Genomic DNA, 17,368 nt, shown 5'->3' with positions numbered 1-17,368 from the left:
TTGCTGGAAGCTTTCATGAAAAGGTTTTCGTGGAAAAGCCGGAAAGGGGTCGTTTGCGGGAGGCCCTCCCCCTCGTCAGGGGTTGGCTGGGGCCAGCCGGTGCTTTTGGTGGTGGTGGTGGTGGTGGTGGGGGGGGGGTGCTTTTGTTTTTGCTGGTGTCGGCGCTTTCGGCTTGGAAGCGCTTCCCATCCTGTACAGGGATCTCCGCATGGGGCTTCTTCCGTGCGGGGCGGTGGCTGTGCTTGCGGCTTGCGGGGTGATGAAAATTTCAGATGATGGGCGGCAACATGGGCGTCGGGGGTGCTCGTAGCTGCCGCGATGGGCTCGTGGAATTCTCCGCGGCCAAAGGGAAAGGGGTCGCAAGCCCACCGCGACGGTAAGGCGCTCGCTGGTCTCTTTCCGGGGGCTTTCCGGTGCTGTTGGTTTTCCGCGTGGGCGACATCGATGGCACAAAAGAAGCTGCTCTGGGTGTTGGGGGCCCATTTTGGTTTTTCTAGCGAGGGTAAAAGGCTTCTGCGCCGGGGCCGCTGTTCGCCTGCCTCTTCGCCCGCTCGAATTCCGAACCCCCGCCGGCTTGGTGCACTCATTGTTATTCAACTCGGGCGCCTTTTGCTGCCATCCGGGGGCTTCCTCTGTTTTGCGCCGTTCTCCTTGACGCCGCCTGGCTCCACCGCGGGTTCTCAGCCGACGCCGCGGAAGGACGTTTGGCGGAGGTGATTCGGAACACCGCTTGCCAAAAAAAAGTTTCTTTCAACACCTTAAAGCACGGTTTTTTTTCTTGGATTGCTGCCGGCTGCTGGTTGCGTGGCCGTGGCGCGCTGGCGGTATGCTGCCCGCTGTCGAGGGGGGGGGGTGGCGGCTGCTTCCAGGCCTTTTCGCGGGGCGTTTTGTCTGGCTGGCTGGTTTCGGGTGTGGGCCGGTGGCGCGCGGGGGTGTTTTGGTCGCGGCGTCCCCGCCCCCCCCCTCCCCGGGGGCGGCGGCAAAAACCGCGCCGGGATGCGCGGGTGGGGTGGTGGGGCCACCTTTCCATCGTGGATTCCAACCCCGCCGGGTGCTGCGGCTCGCGTAAGAAAGCGGTGGAAAGTGGATGGCGCACATGCGCCGCACCTGCTGGCGGCGCGTCTGGCCGTTGTATGTCTTCCGGGCGCCCTCTCTGAACATGATCCCGTCGGGAACTCTGCTTCCGTCAAAGGTTGGAGGGGGCGGGAGCGACTCGCATCGACGATGGCGCGCAAAACGAACTTCATGGCTTCGTGGTGCGGATGTGGGTTCGCCCGAGCTTGGTGAAGCACACCCCTCCTGGAAGTCTGCGTTTCAATTTGCAATAAGCTGCAGAGGATACCAACGGCCGGGAGCAACTCTGAGTGCTGCATGGCTGCGCATGTAGCCTGGGCCGATCTCATGGGGAGGCCAACCATGATGTGGTCGGCGCCCTCGGGGAAGACGCGGTAACTAGCATCCATGTACGATATCACGTCCTGGTCCAGTCCCCTTTTGTAGCCGAGCGGATCCAGTACGTCGTCGTCGTCGTACATCATACCGTTGTCCATAGAGATGATCATCTCTGTCATCTTGGCGTCGGCGATGTTCACCTTGCCCTGATAAACCAATTCGCTTTCGTTTCCGCCGAGGCCGTTCTGGAGGTAGGGCGCAGGGTAGCGTTGTGTTGCTCTGCTCGACATGTGGTGCGAGGGAGGTCGTCCCGTAGGAAGGTTCTCCACCGCACCAGTCTCGGAGGAGTGGAAGTAGCTTCGCGCCATCGACCCGCTTTCCGTGTGATAACACTTGGAGAAGCAGCAGCTCTGCATATTCGGCGGTGGAACATCGGTGTAGTTGACCGGACGACAGTAGCCGTGCCGATGGGGGGATAGGGAGCGAGGGCATCTGTGTTGACCTCCATGACATACGCGTACGTCTGCACTGTGTCTTTAATGAACACCGATGCGGCTCCCGGAAACGCCGGTGCGAAGTGCGCAGTGCCCGCCGCCATTGCTGTTGTGAGTGACATCTTCGCCCTCCGTGGTCGGCAACTGGTTGAGTTTTGCGCCGAATTTGCTGTGGAGAAAGTCGGCCAGGTAATGGCCGAGCGAATGAAGCCTAAGCACTTTGCTGGACCGCATCGCCACGGATGAGGTCCGTAAAAAGATTGTTTGCTTTAACTTGCCCATTCTGGCGCAGAGCATGCGCTGAACACCACTCGGCCAGGCCTGTCACAGGCCTCACATCGCGTGGTGAGAAGCAGCCCTAGACACGCCTCACCGCCGCTCCCGCATCATGCCGGTCGCCGCCTGGTGCATCCTCCCCTCGGGGTGCCTCAGGCCTCCCCCACACCGCTGTAGGCAGCGCGAGGGCCGGGGGTGGGATATGCGCTCGCGTCACGCTGGCGCTCTGCCTGTCACATGGATGGCACAGACGTGTACGCTGACCCACTGTCGCAGGTCGCTCCAACGCAACGCCATCCAGGGCCTGGCCGTGTCACCACCAGAGGTGGTTCTGCATCCGGCAGGGGATAGGGCTGGGGAGGGCTGCTTGGCTTCACCACACAGTGCGTGGGTAGTGGACCCTGAGATACGGCGCACTGAGCGGGGTCCACACGTCACGAGGGGGGTGGTACAAAGAGAAGACGAAGTACGTTTTTTATGGTGGTCGACAAAAGAAAACACGATAGAGGGAGGAGTGGGCGAGTGTATGCTGCGCGTGTGCGCAATGCTGATAAGCGAGTTTAACTGCGCATTTGGTGTCGGGACGTAGGGATAAGGGGGAGAGTCTGTCGGACAGGTGAGGTGGCAGTGAGAGAGGCACAGAGAGAAGAGTGGAGGTGGCGGTAATGCGTATTGTGAATGTGCGTTTCGTTATTATTGAGAGATGCCAAACCCCTTGCGAATTCCGATGGGCGCTGTTGTGATAGTTGATCTTTCCCGTCGGTCAGGGGAGGAGAGAGAGTGGAGACGTGCATGTGGACGCACACCCCCCCGCATAGGAAAAGGTCAGGGGTCAGAGAGGGCAAGTGGAAGCTGATAAGAGGCAGCACTGTGGGGCAGCTCATCGTGCACCTCTTTTTGCGGTGAAAAAAAAGCTTGCTGCTGAGCGAGTGGTGCAGACTGAAGCTCCCCCCCACACTCATCTTCCAGGGCAGGAAGCTTCGCATCCTTGTCATTCGACAATGTGTACATCACAAGGATACTGCAACCACAGGAGAAAGGTATTCGCATGACTGGCACCCCGTACACACATACACATACACACAACTTCACAGCTCTCCTTCGTCCTCGCATGCCGGCGCACCGCTCTCTCCGCGTGACCCCAAGACTGAAAAGGGAACCGCGTAGGAGACCCTGTACCAAAAGAGGGGCGGAAGCAACAGCCCTCCATCCTGCGCCACCCACTCCTGCCTTCCTCTTCCATGAATAAGAAACGGGGCTGCTGCACCACCGACGAGAGACGAGGTGCCGAGAGAAAAAAGTGCACGTGACCGAGCCTGTGTAGGTGTCTGGGGGAGTAGAGGAGAGGGTGAGCGCGCGTCAACCGCCACCACTGCCGCTCCCCCCCCTCGTCCCGCACTTGCACATGTTATGAGTTTTTTTTTTCAGCTTGCTGCTCTTAAGTTTCTGACTTACACACCCCAGAGAAAGCGAAGAAAAGAGGAGAGAGCAGTGCCATCACGCAGTGAGAGGACACGTACTCAAGTATGATAGCACACCAACACTCACCCACACACACCACCCAGACAGAGAGAGGAGAAAACGCATAAAAAATGAAAGCAAAAAGGGCCCTACCGCTGAAGAACACGCGAACAGCAACGGTGTCGTCGGGAGAGCGCGTGCACTCGCACGCGAAGAATGAAGCCAGCGGCCCAGCGTCCGGTAGGTGAGGCGCCGAAGGGGATAGGGATGAGGGGAAGGGGAAGAGTAGGGAAAAAAGACACCGCACGCCTGCGTTGGCCATTTATGTGAGCGCATTCATGTGATATGCGTGGCTGCAGACGCCCCTGGCGTTTTACACATCCGTGGGGTCGTTATTGTCCCCACTTTGGTCACCATTGCCACCCTTTTCCACTCCTGTGTTCACCAGGGAAGGTTGCTGAAACAGGCAGACAACAAAGGGAAAAAAAGGTGAGGGACGATGATGCACTGCCCGCCATTGGATTTTGGTACTCGTTCCTGTACACCTCGCTTGCCTCGCAGCGATGTAGAAGAAGAAAGAAACACGCGCCCAGGTGCTGGGTACCGCCGCTGGTGTGCATCGCCCCATACGCGTCTGAATGAAGAAGGGTCATGCGCGTGTGCACAAACAGCTGATTGGCACTCTGGCCACGAAGAACATTCCCAAATTCCTCCACATCGTTTTTTTTTTGTATTTGACTCTTTGGTGCAGCTTGTTCCACACCCTGTTTGACGGTGGGCACCTCAGCGCGCCGTATCTCAGGGTCCAGCAGCTACGGCGTAGGGAGGGTCACAGCGACTCCCGGCAGTGAACACGTCTGCGCCATCCACGTGACAGGCAGAGCGTCAGCGTGACGCGAGCGCATATCCCACCCCCGGCCCTCGCGCTGCCTACAGCGGTGTGGGGGAGGCCTGAGGCACCCCGAGGGGAGGATGCACCAGGCGGCGACCGGCATGATGCGGGAGCAGCGGTGAGGCGACCTGCGGAGCGAGAGGTGTGTGGGTAGAGTCCGAGGCAGGGGGCCGTGCTCTCCGACGACTGAGTCGGCGCAGCACCCTAGCGCGGTGTTAAGTGGGGTAGGACCTCGTAATGTATGGCACAGACATAGACTCACGTCGAAAGAACACATACACACACAAAGCCTTCCCCCATCTCGCTGTCATCATCTTGCGCATGAGCCCCGCTGGCGGTTTGATATGTGAGGTGGTGGAGGGAGAGGGGGCGCGACACCAGCAGAGAAATATACTACGGGGAAAGACGGCGAACAAAAAACAACAATGGCGGGGTGCAAGTACTTCGGCGAGTGTGTGGAGGAGAATGCACCTAAGCGACATGCCGCATCCCAGCATTGCCTCCATTGCACTCCGATTTTCACAAACAAGCGAGAGGAGGGACACCGATTCTCCCTTCACATTTAAGTTGTGATCCACAGACCATCGAAGGCGGCAAACAAAATCTACGCGCGTCATTGAGAGCGTCGCCGCATCGCCATCTCCCATATCCCATGGAGACGAGAGTACACCAGAGAAGAAACCCAACGTCCCCACACCATCATTCTTTCTGTGATGGACAGCTCTCTCCTCTCCTCCCCTTTTTCGCCACACCCACGATTAAGATACAGTACCGCTAGCGCACACATACACGCAGAAAACACTTCAGCTGTGTAGACCCGCACAAGCGAGCAAATAAAGGATAAAGCACACCACGCGCGAAGCGATGACTTCTTTGTTTTCACTTGGATTTTGGCGCACCACAACATATCAGTGCAGAGGCGAGTGAGCACAATGCAAGGGTACACACCCACACCCACATACATACATACACACAAGGATACACCATCGCACGACCTGCGGGAAAGCAGCGGTTGAAGGGTGGTCGTCGCGGAAACCCAACTCCAACTACAATGGTTTCACTTTCGTGTCGAATACGGACCGCTCCTCTTTGTATCACTCGTAGGCGAGCTTCGGGTGTACATGGTATAGAGGAGGTGAACAGAAGGCGCGGCTGTGTGTGCACGTGCATGTACTGTGCTGAGTTTGAAGATGAAGGGGGAACGCAGGTGCACACCACATAAAAGAACGACCCCCGCAGCTGCACGGGCATGCGCTTGTGTGAGCGAGGGCTCTCCACCGGTGAATATACATAGCCTACATAATCGTGTTTGCGATCTACACACACACACACACACACACAAGCGAACAGAGGTGCAGGCACAAGGAAACAGGAAGGAACAGGTCGTACGCGAGGCGTGTAAACGCAACAGAAGAAAGATGGGAAGTGGATCTTGGCGCCAGAGAGATATGCGCGTGAGTGTGTTATTGCAGGAGAGAACGAAAAAGTAACGTGACGTTCGTGTCCATGCTCGCCCGTGCCCAAGCCCCCCACCCCTACCTCCCCGTTTTTACCAAGCTGATCTCATGGACAGGAAGGGAGGGACAAAGGCAACCAAACGCACATCCAAAGAAGGAAGAGTATAAATAAGCAACACATACACACACAAAGTCCCAACAGGCAATTGAAAATGATCGAGTTTTGTGCTGTGTCATCGAGGAGAGAGCGAAAGGGACGGGGGATGTCTGTGGGCATGGGTGAAAGAGCAAAAGAAGGGCGACATTGGGGTAGTCGTAGGAGTCTTCGCCACAGTTCCTTTTCCCGATACACATGCACCCTCCCCCACCCCCAAAACAACAACAGTCAGTGAGACAGGAAGAAAGCAACAAGCGAAGATGAACTGTCATCCTCGAACGCGTTTCGCAATGCGTCCGAGGAAGGATCGGGAGAGGTCGACAAGGGAGGGGGGGTCACGCAGTACCTTCTTTTCGTGCTCTCGGTTTACACTGGAAAAGAAGAAGAGAAAGCAAACAGTGCGCACATGTACATGCACACATTCAGCAGAGAGTGGGGCTGAAGGGGTAAGAGAAGTAGGGGAAGGGGAAAGGGGAGGGGTGGTGGTGGTGGTGGTGGCCGGAGGAGCAGGAAAGAAAAGAGTAACGCAGAACCGCAACGGGGATTGTTCCTGCTGCTCGTGCTGCTACTGAGGTAGTTGCGCCGGTGGCTCCGTTGAACACACAGAAAAAAATGGAAAGAAAAAAAAACAACATGACCAAGCCTGATACAGAGGTGACCCATAGAGAGAGAGAGAGATACGTGGGCAGCAAAGGCAAGCAGAAAATGCGTGTGCGTTGGTGCACATCTCTGCACGTTGAGACGGCGTTAGACATGCAAGGCACACAAGGCGGTGTGCGCTTTCACGACAGTCGAAAGGTAAGGAGCTTCTACGGAAAAGTGTGTAGTTCCCGCCACACACACACACACACACACACACACACACGAGAGAATAAGAGAACATATAACCATACAGAGGGCGGGGTGGGTGGAAGGTGAGGAATGGAAACACGAGAAACGTACTTCAAATAGGCAATTAAAATAAATACTCGCCTCTCCACCCGTTTCACCGCCAAGCAAGAGAGTCCAACAACTTGTGTGCGACTCGATATATATATATATATGTGTGTGTGTGCTTGCTCCACGGTAAAGATTCGTGGACAGCGAGAGCACCGCGTCAGCATATGCAACTTAAATTGAAAAAAAAAAAAGAAACGTGAATCCTCCTCCTCGTCAGTTGGGCATGCGTGTCCACCAGCGTGCTAATCACCCCAGATAGCGTGAAACCAACGGGGCCGACTAGACGGCGTCATTGCGGCTGCCTCAGTGACGAGGAAGAAAGCTTAGGTCCTTGAATAGCATTGGCAGGAAATCGGCTGCGGCCTGGCGCCATACCTGCCAGCTATGTGAGCCCGCGTAGATGCGCCGCTCGCACGCCACGCCCAGCTCCGCCAGCAGAGCGTCGTCCGCCTCGAACGCGGCGCGGTGGGTGTTGTCGTCGCCAATGCAACGGAAGAGCACTTTCATGGCGGCCTGGAAGGCTACGGGATCGCGGCGGAGGGCTTCGATGTGGTCGCTGTCCGTACTGATGCCGTTCCAGTTGCTCCTCAGGAAGCCGGAGAACATGCCGGCGTAGGCGAAGAGATCGTGGCGTGTTATGCAGAGCCTGCTGGCTTGTATGGAGCCCATGTAGAGACCGGCGATGGCGCGGTTGTCGCGATCTGCCTCGGTGCGGTAGTGGTTGTCGACGTACGGAATGATGTCCTCCGTCAGGTCTTCGCAGAGCTTGGCCGCATCGCATGGAATGCATTCACCATTGGCGCGTGCGCTCACACTACTCTTCATTACGATGATCATCTCCGTCATCTTGCCGTCGGCGATGAGGTTGTCGGCGATGACGTTCACCTTACCCTGCTGTACGCAGTTCATTGGGTACTCGCGGTCGTCGTGCAGGAGGTAGAGCACGGGGTACCGACGTGTTGCGCTGCTCGCCTTGTGATACGAGGGCGGCACGTAGATAAGAACTTCCTCGGTTGTGTCCATTGTGTAGGACGTCAAGTAGTTGTGGGCCACCATCCCGTGCTCGACGGAGGGCCGCATGGCGTAGACACATCGATTTGGGTTCGGTGGCGGGACATCGATGTAGTTTGCCCGCTGGAGCCCATGCAGGCACCCGATGCTGAGGTGGGGCGTGAGCACAGGGTTGCCGTCCACCATGAGGACGACACACTGCAGTCCGACTGGTGCGGACACGGTTCCGACCCACACTCCGTCTTGGTGCTTTGTCATGGGTGCGGCGGCGCCGATGGAGGCGACAGGGACCGTGCCACCATCGCTGTCCACCAGGCAAACCTTCACAGGAGCGACAACAACAGAGCTGGCATGGGGAAGGTAGAAACGGTAGTGCACGGTGCTGTTGTTGTCTTCGCTATATGTCACCCCCTCCTCGCAGCGCGGCCGGAAAAGGAGCTGCTGCTGCTGCTGTGCTTGAGTGGGTTGGCTAAAGCTATGCAGATGCATTGCAGGGGTGCGAGTGGGCGGCGTCGTCGCAGGAGCAGCGGGTGTGATGGTGATGGCGGACATGAAGCGCGAGCTAGTGGGGTAGGGGGAGGAGATATCGCCAGGCGTACGAGGATGTCCGAGTACCCTTTGAGAGGGTGAGCTATCCGTATAGAATGGCCGAGTGCTGCTCCTGCTTCTTTCCGTCTAGATATTAAAGTGTTCTTTTATGTGTACTTCCGAGTCCGTTCCCGTTTTCTTAGTTTGTTCGGCACGTCACGAGAGACTGTCGGTAGTGCACGCACGAGAACGGAGAACGAGCTCTTAGAAGAAGGGAGGGAGGGAGGGAGGAGAGAGAGGACCACCACGGAATAAAGGGAGAGGGGCGAGAAAAGACCCTGGCGTGCGAGTGGATGATGACTCGGTGGATTTCGAGAAAAAAAAGTGCGAGTGTGAGGGTGGTGTGAATACCCTGCTCAGAACGCGGGCACAGATGTGTGGGGCAAATGGAGATGAGGGGAGAAAAGGACTGTCGTGGGACGCGGACAGGACGTGACTGAGCAGAGGCCGCGAGGCATCCGACGCCGTCAGCACAGTGCTGCGGGTGAGCCGGTGACTGACTGGGTTCCTGTTGTGCTGTCGCGATAAAGCCACCGTACCTGTGCGGTTCGAATTGAGGAGGAGGTCAGAGAGTGGGTGGGAAGAGGCACACGCACGCTTGATAAGCGACTGGACGCACAAAATGCAAAAAAAAACTCAGTGCCACACACCAAGAGAGAGGAGGGTTGCCCCGCAAAGGAGCGGCAACCGTGGGTAGCTTTTTTCCATGACAAACCGCGCGCAAAACTCGAGGAAGGTGTGTGTGTGTGTGTGTGTGTGTGCGGTGCACAGAACAGGGGAGGCGAGGGACAGGGTCGTGCGCTGTCCGTGAACGGGTTAGTTTTGCTTCGATTTCTTACATGAGCTGCCACCTCGAGCACCACCGCGGGCTCGCATGTTGCTCATCTCCGGTCGGTCCTTGAAAAGCGCCTTTGCCGTGTGTCCCTGCAGCTCCCTCATCACCTCGCGGTACTCGCGCCGTACCAGAGGCGCACCGAAGCTCCAGACGCACATAAGGCTGATCATAAAGTTCGCAAGAGTGACCCACACCGGCCAGCGATCTGGCTCGTTGCCGTTCAGCAGCAGTGCATCGTAGAAGGTTGGAAAGAAGGTAAGAAGGGCACCCATCAAGCCAGCATCGAGTGGCTGACCACAGAAGAGCATGTAGCACCAGATGCAAACCATACCCGCGTATTGCGCCGCGAACAGCAGCGCCGTCGGTGTCATGATCCACTGCATGAGTGGTGGGTACTGTGTGGTGATCTCCGTGGACAAACCCCAGAGAGGACGAGGGTTCACTATACCCACATGGATGCGGTGAAGGAGGGAAAGATCCGCCAGCGCCGATACATTTTTCTCCTTGACGGCGCGGTAGTGCTGCTGCGCGACCTCCCGCAGCACATCGCACACAGACTGTACCCCCAAGAGTCCCATCCACGCCGCCATGCAGACGGAGAAGAGTGGGGGGCTTGCACACTTCGGAATGAGACTCACACCGCTGTGCTGAAAGCTTAGGCGCACCGTATTCGCTAGCCTCGTCTTGGTCAGCAGCGCTGACGCGAGAAACAATGCCCCCGTGACGGCGCAGATGCCGCCAAAGAAGGTGATGGCATCGCCAGCTGCCGCGTAGTACTCCTCGTGCATGTACGAGAGCGATGAAGCTGCTTCCGCTGCCTGATGCTGTGTCTTCATCGCATCTCGAAGACGGAGCTGCTGCTCAATGTCGAGGGGCTGCATTATGATACACACGGACACAAACGCTAGTGGACACCTACTACAAAACAGCGACTCTCTCTTCGCCTTGCTTATACGACAGAAAGACAAAGGGGGCGAGATGGACGAGGAGCGGTGAAGGAAAAAGAAGCTGCGCTGCAGCGACAGGGCAAGGATGCATGCGAGCTCCAGGGGGAGAGCGGGTAGGTGGGGTGAAGAACCGAGCCAGGAGATCGCAATCGACACTAAAGGAGACACACTCACCCGCACAGGGGGAAAGAAACACGCAGAGGAGTGCTTGCTAGAGGTTAGGACGGGAGGGTGGGAGAGAGGGAGGGTGCGTGAAGACAAGAGAGAAAGACATACGCGTATATGTGTGTATGGAGAACGCAAATCCTTGTCCCTTCGAGCATTTACTACTCAGCGTTGGACGATGTTCATCGGAGCCGACACACTATTCCGTACGCGAAACAGGGTGAGGGGTGGGAGGCAGACACGATGGAATCCTAAACGGATGCGATCTGCCACCGAGCCCACATCATGCTCACGAGTTGGCTTTCCCTTTTTTTTTCATGTTCGCCGTCACCTGCTTCCCGGCGTGTGCGGACACCGGTGTTCATGAGGCGCGTCTGCCACGCATTACACAATTACAGCAGGGAAATGAAGTCCCATGAACGTGTGTCCCGGCAGCGTGCGAGAGGATGCGCCTGCCGAAGATGGGCTGGGCGGTGGTGAGGCAGGTGCCTTCGAGAGCTCATGCGGCTCCTTGCCCTGTGACGCTGTGGAGGCGGAGGCTACACCAAAGAGATAGTCGGTGAACTCATCCACGCGGATCAGCCAGTACTGTGGTGGCTCTGGCACCTGTGCGCTGGCTCGGTCAGACTCACCGCTTTGTGCGCCACTAGCAAGATTTCTATTACCGCTGTACATCTCCATCTCCGCGCGTGACCGCTTGTAATGGTCCAGCGGCAGCATAGAGGAGGCGAGCGTCCTCGACGTGCCAGCCGTCACCCCCTCCGCTCCGGCAGCGGTGTTTGACGTCGACTCTGCCAACTCCTGTGCGGGGTCAGATCCGTAGAGGCACAGCTTTCGGTAGTCTGACCACCCCACACGCATCGCCTCTCGCTGCAGCTCCACGTTCCCGATAAGACGGATGATCAGAAGCGCCGCGGCGCGCAGATACTTGTGCACATCCTGCTCCAGCATGACGCGCACGATGGCCACCGAGGGGCAGATTTGCAGGAGGCGGACGACAAGGCAGATGAAGTAGTTCGCTGTGTGAAGAGGGCCGGATAGGCCGCCGAGGTAGCGGAGGGTGATCAGTTCCTCCAGCACCCACAGCAGCGGCTTGCTGGCGCAGCGTGTCATGGTGTGCGAGTGCAGCACGCGATAGCGGGTGGGCGGGTCGAGGGACGCAATCGCCGCCCGTCCTTTGAGGTTCCACGACATGAAGTGAAGGGTTTATAGAGAGGAACTGAAAAGGGGAGAGACAGGGCAGAAACACACACGGGCTCCGAGACACGGGAGTCGTGCACAGATGCGAGTGCGCGAGGCAATGCTGGGCTGAGCGGGACACGAGCGCACGCTAGTTCGAGCGCCGGTGCGTGTGTTTGCATGTGTGTTTCGAAAGTGAGGTGTGAGAAACGAGGATGATAAGAAGGTTGGTCGCGGTCATGGCTAGAGAGAGAGGGGGGAGGGTCCAGATGCGTGAGCGCGATGCCTTCCCAAGGTACACGCGGGGGTCTCGGAGGGGGAAAGACGGCTCACAGCTGACGCCGCCGTGAGGACTGCATAAGCGCTGGGAGGACAGAGAATTCGAACGCCCACGTCAATCCTCTCTCTCTTCTACTCCCTCCCTTCCTCCCCGGAGCCTTGCGGCGGCGACGTCTGTGCCAGCGTTGAGCGTGAAGCACTAGGGGTGGGAAGAGGTCGGATAGACGTTGCGTTTTTTAGTGAATAGCTGCGTGTACAGATACCGCCCCCTCTCTGGGGAGCGCGCACAGCAAAAAAAAACAAAAAAGAGACATACCGAGCTTGAAGTGTAGGCGAGCGAGTGGCAAGCACACCTCACTAGCACGCACGTCAGGTCATGAATCATCGGCAAAAGGAGAAGCACAAAAAACAGCCCAGGGGAGGGGGGGGCACAGGGTGTTGTATCGGTGGCGAGCAGGGCACGTAGGCACTTTCACCAGGCAGAAGAAAAACCCCTACACTCGCTCGATCCATCATGCACCGCCTCTCCCCCTTAATGCGCACAGGAGCATCAAAGCAACGCCGCCTTCGCTGCTTAGAGCAGCCGCACAAACAACCAGACACAGCCCGGCACCTGCGCCAGGGCGGCCATGTAGGTGAATACGCGAGACCGTGGCAGCACGCGACCGTCGTTACGCATGTACTGCAGCCCTAAAACGCGCACCGTAAAGAAGCTATGTGCCAGTACCGCATACAGCATGAAAAGGCCGCTGTAGAGGCGACTCGGCGGCAGACACTGCGACGCGAGAACACCCAGGCAGAGAAGAACGTACTTGTATCCGCACAGTGCGAGCAGCTCCAGCAGCGGCGGGTTCGGCACGACAAGGAGTGCATACGCGACACCCTTTAGCACAACAACCTCGAGGAAAAACCAAATGCCGATCACCCACGCGGTGGAGATCAGCGACGCGGCCGTGACGGAGCTCGTTGGCGAGTTGGCGCCAAGGATGTAAGCGGCGAGTACGACGTAGGTGATCACACTCATCAGAGGGATGTACAGGTCTGACGCGAAGACGTCGTTCAGCGGTAGCGAGGGACCGGCAAAGGTGTTGCCGCCGCCGTCGTGACCCGCGAGCGTAGAGGGCGAGACAGCTGGGAACATTGAGGCTGGGGAGCCGGCCGGGCCGCCAAAGACTTGGTCTCCAGTCGCCTCCCCGACACCGCCGCTGCTGCCGAAATCGCTCTCCCCGCCGGCCGGCGACTTGCGGACATACTTGGTGAAAAAGGGCATTGTGAGGATGATCAGCTTTCGCTTCACGTACGTGTTGTCCACAGCAAAGTAGTTGCGAATAGCACGGATGACAGGCATATAGTAGGCTAGTCCAGCCTCGCCCTGCTGGACGTGTTTTTGGAGAATGTTCTGCCCGTAACTAAGGCCCATCTGCAACATCATTGCGTTCGGGTCGCTTCGGCCAAAAAAGGCGGTGCCGCCACCTGGGCTGCCGCTGCCGCCCGTGGGGCCGAAGTTGATCGTCGGAGTATGCGGAGTCTGCATGATTCCAGTTTCCCGCAATGATCCGCAAAAAATGGAGCGAGAAAAGACAAGGCGACCAGAGCGTGCGCGCACACGTCTGACGGCAGTGGAAAACAAGAAGGTTCACTGTGCTGGTGAGGGCGACGCCTTGTGCACGTGCTTGTGCGTGTGCGTGTGCGTATAGGTCGTGTGCACCTATCCTGTTTCTTGGACTGTGACTAGACAGGATGACACATGGACGTACAGAGCATACCGCATATAGAGGCGGTTGAGCAGGGTGGGCTCAAGGGGACAGGGGGAGGGAGGGAGGTGTGTGTGTGTGTGTGTAAAGTGGAAGGGCGACAGAGATGTAAAGAAAATATAGCAATTATAGCGCAGCACATGCAACACACACACACACACACAAGTTTGAATAAAACGCGTACACGGGAGCGTTGCCGCGGTGTGACGAGTTGCCAACATGATCACGCACACGTGGCTCTCAACCCCTCCCCCTCGCAACTCAGAGAAGAGGAGCGAAAGCAAGCGAAGACGTTGTCGGCCACAAAGCTGCTGACACACGTGGCACCGATCACTCTCTTGTATCACAGGAAAAGCGAAAAGACAAGGCCTGAAAGGGGCGGAGGTGGCTCGCAGCTCATGGCCGCAAAGAGAATACGCAAGCACTGTCTTTCCCGCCCACCCCCTTGCACACAACAGCAGAAAGACAGGCAGAGACCGTTGCTCCGCCACACAGACGTTGCTTGCTTGTGCCATTAGACGCAACACCAGATACGGGGAAACGAAAAAAAAAAGCGGCTGCACGCACGGGCACACGCGCACAAGTAAAAAAAAGAGATTCAGGCACACCGGCGTGCCGAGTGCACGTACATGTGCTTGAATCACCACAGTTTTACCATGCTCTTATCTCAGGCGGCGTTGCACGTGACGCTTCTCAACGGTGCGCCACAGCCCTTGCACGCACGCAGGCGCTAGACATGCGGCGCATTATTTCTTCTTGTTCACAGAGCAGAGGAACTTGAAGCGCTCAAAACACTCTTTGGCTGTCTTGTCCTCTACCATCTTCGCGATTTTCTGGAACTTGTCCTTCTCCTTATAATCCTTCAAGTCACGCAGACCCTGCTCCAGCTGCTTCTGCTGCTTCAGAGACCAGTTCTCCACGGACGAGGCAGCTGTGCTGGTGGCCGAGGCGTGCGAGGGGGAGGCGGCGGCGGTAGCAGTGGGGTTGCCAGACCCTGCATTGTGCAGCGCAGCAGTTAGCTCGCTCACCTTGGCCATGGCCTGCTCCTCCGTAAAGCGGTGACGGAGCACGTCGCAGATCTTGATCCAGCGATCGACGGAACCAGGCGGGTACTTGGCCGTCGCCTTCTGCAACCGGCTTAGGTCCTCGTCCGTCCATTCCTGTCCTGCGTCGACAGGGGCCTTTGCTGCTGCCGCCGCGACTTCGTTCTTCTTCGCTGCAGCCGTGGCCGCATCGCCGTCCTGCACCTTCTTCACGGCCTCGCCGTAGCGGTTCACGCCGCAGCGTTGTTCCATCTTTTGAATGAGCGCGTTGAAGCGCATGACGGCCTCCACCTCCTCGGCGCCTTCCACATCTTTGCTCTGCGGGTCGTTCGTGCGTGGCCGGCGATCCGTGGGGCAGGCCAGTAGGACATCGCGCAGCTTCTGCGCCTCGGTCGCGTTGGTGGTCTTGGAGAAGATCCACTGCACGTTCGGACGGCGCACACGGTCTGCGAGGAGCTTGTTTGTCGGGGTTTCGTCCAGGAGCCCATGCTGTTCAAAGAAGCGCAGAACCGCCATCTGCACCTCGCGCATCGCCTGCTTCTCTTGCTGCTGCGCGCCCACCTTGGCCTCTTCCCTCTCCTTCTGCTTTCGGGCCTCTTCAGCGCGGCGACGCTCCTCCTCGGCGGCGAGCTGCAGCCGGAATGTTTCCCGTTCCCTCAACACTTTGAGGCGCTTCTCTTCCTCCTCTTCTCGGCGGCGGCGCAGGCGCGGGTCGTTCTTGCGCGCCCGCTCGACCAGAAGTCGGATGCGCTTCTGCTCCTCCCTGCGGTGGTGGCTCAGCTGGCGCGCGTTCTCGCGCTGATAGTAGCGCTTCTCCTCGCGGCACATGGTGTCGTCGATTTCCACCAGATCCGCCAGGTGTGAGAAGTCGCGCCAGCTCTGAAAACCCGTCCAGCGGTCGTAGAAGCGGAGTACCTCGGCGTACGGCGTCTTATCCGTGCCGAGGGATGGCATGCCGGGGACGCTGCTCCACTTCTTGTTGCGTTCGAAGACGGGGCCGAAGGTGCTGAAGAAGTCGGCCTCCTCCACCTGCTCGCCAGGGATGGCGTCGTTGAACGGGCGCGAGGAGTCGTAGGCCTGGCGCGTGTCTGGGTCGCCAAGGATGTCGAAGGCACGTTGCACCTTCTTGAAGAGTTCATCGGAGTGGTTCTGCTGCTTGTCGGGGTGCGTCTCGAGGCAGCGGCGTCGGTAGGCCGCTTTGATTTGGTCGTCTGTCGCCCCTTCCTCCTGCTCCAGCTTCAGCACCTCGTACCAGTCAATCAGCATGTCGCTGTCCGCCAGCTTCACGAATTTCTTCTTGCGGGAGGAGGACTGGTAACGGGCACCGTCGCCGACGCCGTCGTCGTCTGCATCGTTTGCACCCTCGCCGTCTGCGCCAGCGGCAATGCCATCGACCTCCTCCGCGGCCCACTGCTGCGCCACATTGGGGTCGGCATGTGCTTGCTGCATACGTGCATCCTCGTGCCGCAGCTGCGTTGTGAGGGCGACACTGCGACAGAACGCCTCTCCTAGCGGAATGATGCGGTACGCCTCGATCCAGCGGTTCAGTTGCGGCGGTGCATCGGCCGCGACGGCATCGTCGGTGACGCCTGGCTGCGTCTGAGGCCACTCAAGCGCCTTCTCGCCCGCCTTCAAGGCAGGCAGTTCAATCGACAACACTTGCATGGTGTGAAGTTGTTGTTGCAATGGCGGTGGTGGACTGTAGAGAAATTTGTGCACGGATATCCCCGTTGATGGTGATTTTAACGCAGGTGCACTGGCACAGACGCACGCAGAACTGCTTTCGCATGCGTGTGTGTGTGTGAGCGCCGAAGAGGCAAAGAGGCAGGGGAAGAGAGATGGGGAATCAGGTGCATCTCGAAATCAGTGGCGGCATTGAATTCTTCAGCAGCGCAGCCACATTATGTGTTTTGTGTGCTTGTGTGAATGTCTGCACCCCACAAGCACATGAGCTAGCGGTGCGGTGATACAGGGCACGCAAGCTGACCTCGGCCAGGGAGCGAAGTACTTCAGCTGCAGCAAACTGGGATATGGGAGGAGATGGGGGTTGCGTGTGGAGTCGGCAGCTCGACTGCCTCATCCGCGCAGGGTGGCATCTTGTCCAGTGAATGCATCACCTCTTCGCCATGGCATGAACACATCAGCTCATCCCATGAGCCGCCAGCAATATTTGCGCTGCTGTGTGCAGCTGCGTCAGCGTCCCCACGCTCGGCCCTTCTCGTAGTCCTTCTTTTTGAAGCTTCGCTTGTTTATTTGCTAAGCAAGGGAGTGGTGTTCTCTCGTTGTTGGAGAGGACAAGGGACAGTGAGCAAGGCAGGTGACAGACACACGCAGACACGCAACACAAAAGGAAAAGACGCAGACCGACCAATCAACAACAACCGCGAAGATACGAAGGGAGTGGGGGGGGGGACAGCACAAGAGCAAAAAAAAAAACGCATAGAGCCTCACACACACACACACACACACACACACACACACACACACACACACACGACG

At 58.0% G+C, this 17,368-nt stretch overlaps 6 protein-coding genes across 6 annotated transcripts; all 6 read right to left on the bottom strand.

Moving 5' to 3' along the window:
- Nucleotides 1–758: 758 nt before the first annotated feature.
- Nucleotides 759–1,808, bottom strand: LDBPK_201200 (hypothetical protein; the record flags this gene model as incomplete). The annotated part of the gene is made up of 1 exon (XM_003860413.1): nucleotides 759–1,808. One exon carries the CDS (start codon nucleotides 1,806–1,808, stop codon nucleotides 759–761), a length of 1,050 nt encoding a protein of 349 aa, XP_003860461.1.
- Nucleotides 1,809–7,371: 5,563 nt separating this feature from the next.
- Nucleotides 7,372–8,631, bottom strand: LDBPK_201190 (endo-1,4-beta-xylanase z precursor-like protein; the record flags this gene model as incomplete). Its single annotated transcript, XM_003860412.1, has 1 exon — nucleotides 7,372–8,631. The coding sequence occupies one exon, from the start codon at nucleotides 8,629–8,631 to the stop codon at nucleotides 7,372–7,374; it is 1,260 nt and encodes a 419-aa protein (XP_003860460.1).
- An 852-nt stretch (nucleotides 8,632–9,483) lies between these two features.
- On the bottom strand, nucleotides 9,484–10,383 carry LDBPK_201180 (hypothetical protein, conserved; the record flags this gene model as incomplete). The annotated part of the gene is made up of 1 exon (XM_003860411.1): nucleotides 9,484–10,383. One exon carries the CDS (start codon nucleotides 10,381–10,383, stop codon nucleotides 9,484–9,486), a length of 900 nt encoding a protein of 299 aa, XP_003860459.1.
- Nucleotides 10,384–10,998: 615 nt separating this feature from the next.
- Nucleotides 10,999–11,808, bottom strand: LDBPK_201170 (hypothetical protein, conserved; the record flags this gene model as incomplete). The annotated part of the gene is made up of 1 exon (XM_003860410.1): nucleotides 10,999–11,808. One exon carries the CDS (start codon nucleotides 11,806–11,808, stop codon nucleotides 10,999–11,001), a length of 810 nt encoding a protein of 269 aa, XP_003860458.1.
- Nucleotides 11,809–12,646: 838 nt separating this feature from the next.
- On the bottom strand, nucleotides 12,647–13,606 carry LDBPK_201160 (hypothetical protein, conserved; the record flags this gene model as incomplete). The annotated part of the gene is made up of 1 exon (XM_003860409.1): nucleotides 12,647–13,606. The coding sequence occupies one exon, from the start codon at nucleotides 13,604–13,606 to the stop codon at nucleotides 12,647–12,649; it is 960 nt and encodes a 319-aa protein (XP_003860457.1).
- A 966-nt stretch (nucleotides 13,607–14,572) lies between these two features.
- LDBPK_201150 (DNAj-like protein) lies at nucleotides 14,573–16,534 on the bottom strand (the record flags this gene model as incomplete). Its single annotated transcript, XM_003860408.1, has 1 exon — nucleotides 14,573–16,534. The coding sequence occupies one exon, from the start codon at nucleotides 16,532–16,534 to the stop codon at nucleotides 14,573–14,575; it is 1,962 nt and encodes a 653-aa protein (XP_003860456.1).
- Nucleotides 16,535–17,368: the final 834 nt, after the last annotated feature.

The sequence above is a fragment of the Leishmania donovani genome, chromosome 20, assembly GCF_000227135.1.
Source record: "Leishmania donovani BPK282A1 complete genome, chromosome 20".
NCBI classification, from domain to species: Eukaryota; Euglenozoa; class Kinetoplastea; order Trypanosomatida; family Trypanosomatidae; genus Leishmania; species Leishmania donovani.
The sequence above is the reverse complement of the archived record's forward strand: the minus strand, read 5'-3'. Positions and strand labels throughout refer to the sequence as shown.